The 4214-nt window shown below is 50.1% G+C and overlaps 1 protein-coding gene across 1 annotated transcript; it reads left to right on the forward strand.

The window, feature by feature from the left end:
* Positions 1–1182: 1182 nt before the first annotated feature.
* LOC104300325 (gastrokine-1-like) lies at positions 1183–3465 on the forward strand. The gene is made up of 7 exons (XM_054174911.1): positions 1183–1194; positions 1572–1625; positions 1959–2081; positions 2331–2465; positions 2669–2779; positions 3031–3169; positions 3371–3465. Exons 1-7 carry the CDS (start codon positions 1183–1185, stop codon positions 3463–3465), a joined length of 669 nt encoding a protein of 222 aa, XP_054030886.1.
* The last annotated feature ends 749 nt before the right edge of the window (positions 3466–4214 follow it).

Consider the following 4214-nt stretch of genomic DNA (forward strand, 5'->3'; position numbering starts at 1 on the left):
GTCTCACTAACATTTATCACCAACTCACACTGCTCTGCCCTGTATTTTTATCCATCCTGCAGAAGACTGGAAGCAATTCCAAAGACACACTGCTGAATTGGTTTCCCAGTCAGATACCTTAAGCCATTATTTGTCTCTACTGTGAGCAGGTTGTGCTACACCTACTGCTTAAGCATCTTGAAGACAATATGGCCTGAAGTCCAGACTTACAGAAATAAGGGCCAGTGGAGTCATTTCCAAGTTAACATCTTATTAACATACAAAGTATTACAATGTTTGTTATTGTAAAGAAAGGATGCAGCAGCTGGTGCTGGTCAGGAGAGCAGTTTTGGGCTGTTTCACTGGAGTCCATCAGACAGTAAAACCAATGCAAAACTGCACACACAAATGTTGCAGCACTTCCACATGCTTGCAATAGAGCAAAAAAAGATCCTGACCAGTGTGCCTGTTGCTCCTGGAGACAATCTCCTCTCCTATTTCAAACCTGTACTGCACTTTTCCTGAGATGAAAAGCCAAAGACCACTTCCCTTACCCCATCCTGGGGTCACCAGAAAAAGTCTTTCTGGAGCCTGTGAAGACTATGGGCCAAACTCTGTAAGAGATGGTTTTTTCAAGCCCCTCCATGCAGCAGGTAATTGATCTCTGGAACCTGGCCCAGATCAGTAAGGTTTCATCCTGCACAGCCTCTTTAGGGCAAAGCCTCTCTCAGAGCCAATGTTGTCTTTGGACCATAAGTTCTGCTGGGCCCTATGGTTACAGGGTAACAGGCAGAACGTTCTGGAAAGCAGAGGGGCTCTTGTTGATCTTGCCTACACCAAGGCTGGGGTGGGGGGTTGTATGCCCTGGGCTATCTCTGGTCTTAGGCTTTGATGTCAGTTTTCAAAAGTGATTAGTAGAGGTCAGAAAGTCACAGCAAAACATAATCAATTGTTCCCTGCAAATGGATCCTTATCCAATAATTATCAGAATATGGCAGATCAAATTTGCAGAAGCACAGGCCCCATATTAATGAAGATTTTACAGCAGGAAATTATTATCAGCAACATCCAGGCAGGGATACAAATCACAGAATTATTTTATTTCAACACTTGTTGCTGCCACATCTGAGTCTCACAGCCTATATAAGGTGGACAGGTCAGAGCCTTCATTCCACCTGCACCAGCATCAGCTCTGCAGTCAAGATGAAGTGCACTGTAAGTACAGATGAACTTTTCTTCCCTTCTGAACTATAACTTTGACTCCAGGCATTGCCTTTATCTCTCCATACTGCCTATGCCTGTTTTTACCAAAGAGGCTTTCTTGGGGGAGTTTTCTCCTCCAGAGAGAGTAGCACAGAACCTCCAGATTCAGCTCTGTAAACAACCTCCGTGTCTCTGCTTTGCATTCGTCCAGGGTAAGGCAAGGATGAGGGCAGGACTCACTTGAGGTGATGTGCTATTCTAGCAGGAAAGCAAAAGAGGACCTTAAGGACTCACTGTGTGGTCAGGAGAGGAAAAAGGCTGCAGGATCCTCATGCTGGATTGGACAGCCAGAGCTGCAGCTACACTTCTGGTTTCCATTTCTCTTTCAGATTGTGACTACCATCCTCCTGGGCCTCTTCCTGGCTCCAGCCCTCGGAGTTTTTGTGAGTAGAGTGACCCAGCCAAAGGCTGTGGGGGGAGAGGGTTTCAATCTCTCATCCATTAGTAGCCAAAGAGATTTTAATGTGAAGCTGGAAAGGGGCAACTTAGCAGACTTTAATGACAAAGTTTGCTCTCTGATGGGATGGCAGAAAGGGAGAGAGGCAAGTCCAGTTGAAATGGAACTAGAATGATTCCCATAGAGACTGCTGCATTCCAGGAGAGCTCAGAGGATCTTGCTTGGGATCACTCAGGATAGGATCAGGAGATGATTGGCTTTGGCCAGGAGCTTTGCCTTTGGGCCACAGTGCTTACCAGGTAAATGTGGCATCTTCCAGGTTGGGCAACAAACTGGACAGCAGGTGTTCCCTGGGCAGGACGTGTTCCCTGGGCAGGATGTCTTCCCCGGGCAGGATGTCTTCCCCGGCAGGCCGGTGTTCCCCGGGCAGGATAACTCTCAGGTAGGGTTTGGGAGCTCCTGATCCTCCCAGCTCGCTGCACTTGCAACCAAGACAAAACGCAGTGCTGGCTGCTGCTGAGATCACAACGTGGCCCAGGGCACTCTGCAGCACCCCACACAAGCAGTGCTGCTCTTGCTGTATTCCCTGCTTGCTGAGTATTCCTTGCTCCTGTCCCAGTCCCTCTGGGGGAAAGGGACCAAGTAAGCTGAAAGTCTGACAGTGTTGTGGAGCTTGGTTTTCTCCATGCAGAATCCCAACCTGAACCAGCACACCACAGTCATCGTGGGCACCCAAATTCTGACCATCAAAAGGCAGCTGCGTGTGGCAGTTATTGACCAGAGGAGCACCCTGAGGCCATGGAAATCCATCTGGAACTACCAGACGGTGAGTGGCACGGGGCTGGTGCAGCAAACGGACAAGGAGACCAGCTGCAGAAAGCTGAGCACACTCCAGGACTTGTTTCTTTCCGCTTAGCATCCAGACTCCAGCTTCTGGGGAAAAACTCTCCCCAGTTCTTTCCTCGTCCATACAGACTTTATTCCTTCTTCTTCCCTTCAATCCTCACTTGTCACTGACTCCATTTGCAGGGTGTGATTGCCACCAAAGTGACATCAGAGGGAGTTTGCTACATTTCCACCATGGACAGGAAGCTGATGCCCACCTTTGATGCTCTGCCCAGACTGGCTGAACAGAACAAGGTAAGATTCCAGAGGAGGGCTTCCTTGGGAGCCTGTACAGTCCTGCAAAGGAATCGGAAGTCCGAGGCATGGCTGTTTCCACAGGCTTGACACCCAGAGTCCCAGAGTCACACAGCAGATGACAAGACAGTGCCCAGTAGAGCTGTGAGGGAAGCACCCAGCAGCAAGGCACCACTGCAGGAACAGGGATATGCTTAGCAGGAAAGGGATGGAGGCACTGCACTTGCTGAGTGTTGTCATTTCCTGTTCAGCTCCTGCAGGTTCAAGGAAGACCTTCAAAGGAGGTCATCTACGTCATCAAGAGACCCATCCTCAACCTCCAGTCCTACGGCCAAGAGATCTCCACCCTGTGCAGAGGCCTCACAACCTACGAGACCTACGAAGTGTATGGTGAGTGCAGGCAAAGGGACGGTGTCTGGAAGGAGCCAGCAGCTCTTTTGCCTCAGGGGTGATGCTCTTGCCCCTGCACACAGACACAAACCTTTCCTGTTTCTGCTGCAGCAATTCTTCAGAGCATTGCTGGCTGGGAGCAGCTCAGGAGCAGGTGTTGCATTCTGACATTTTCCTTTCTCTCCTCTCTTCTTTTCCAAGGACCCCAATACACTGTCAACCAGGGATCATGCTCCAGATTCGATGTCCTCCACATTCTGGACCTTGTCTACTGCCGTGCCAACAACAAGGCCTAAACACCTGACCTTGCCTCAACCAAGTGCAGCTGCTCCCTTGCTGCTGCACCAGGCCAGCCCCAGTGCTGTTCCTGCTCCCTGGCATCTCCTCCTTTGGGAGTTTCCTTCTCCACCATTCAGATGCTCAGTTGTGACCAAACCTTTCCAATAAAGTCCTCTAGCATGCATTAACTCTGGCTTCTCTCTCATTGATGCATCCTTCATCATCTAGGCACACATTCAGAAATGCATCTGGAGCGTATCTGCTGTACCCCTTTGCAGCCCTCCACATGTGCATTTCAAGGCCTGCTGTGGAATCAGGCCGCAGCTGCAGGGAGCAGGGCAAGCATCACAGTGTGCAGCTGACTAAGATGGCACAGGGAGCTGAGACTTCCCTTCCCTTTTCCAGGGAAAGGAGACCTCATGGCTCAAATCTTGACTCATGTGGCATGGAAAGGAGAAAGAAACAGAGAGGATGCAAGGAGCTGGCCTTCCTTACTGCAGGGGGAGGCTCGTTTGTAAGATTTACAGAGTTGTTCTGTTCCTAAAATAGAGGCCTCCATTTTAGCCAGAGCATGGTGAGGAGTGGTCAGAGACATCACATTGAACACCAGAAAAGTAGCCAGGCAACAACTTTCATCTTCTGTCACCTCCCAGTGGTCCCCAGAGGCTTCACTGTGTGGCACTCTGAAAGGATGCAGGGTTCACGGAGGCAGCCCTCAGGCCCAGGCACCTGAATGGTCAGCATGAGCACACCTCAGGCATTGCAG

This window comes from Dryobates pubescens, chromosome 31, assembly GCF_014839835.1.
Source record: "Dryobates pubescens isolate bDryPub1 chromosome 31, bDryPub1.pri, whole genome shotgun sequence".
NCBI lineage: Eukaryota > Metazoa > Chordata > Aves > Piciformes > Picidae > Dryobates > Dryobates pubescens.

Coding starts and splice junctions, on each gene's coding strand:
- LOC104300325 (XM_054174911.1), top strand. Junction 1,626..1,958: donor CTCCAGCCCTCGGAGTTTTT/GTGAGTAGAGTG, acceptor GGCATCTTCCAG/GTTGGGCAACAAACTGGACA. Junction 2,466..2,668: donor CCATCTGGAACTACCAGACG/GTGAGTGGCACG, acceptor CTCCATTTGCAG/GGTGTGATTGCCACCAAAGT.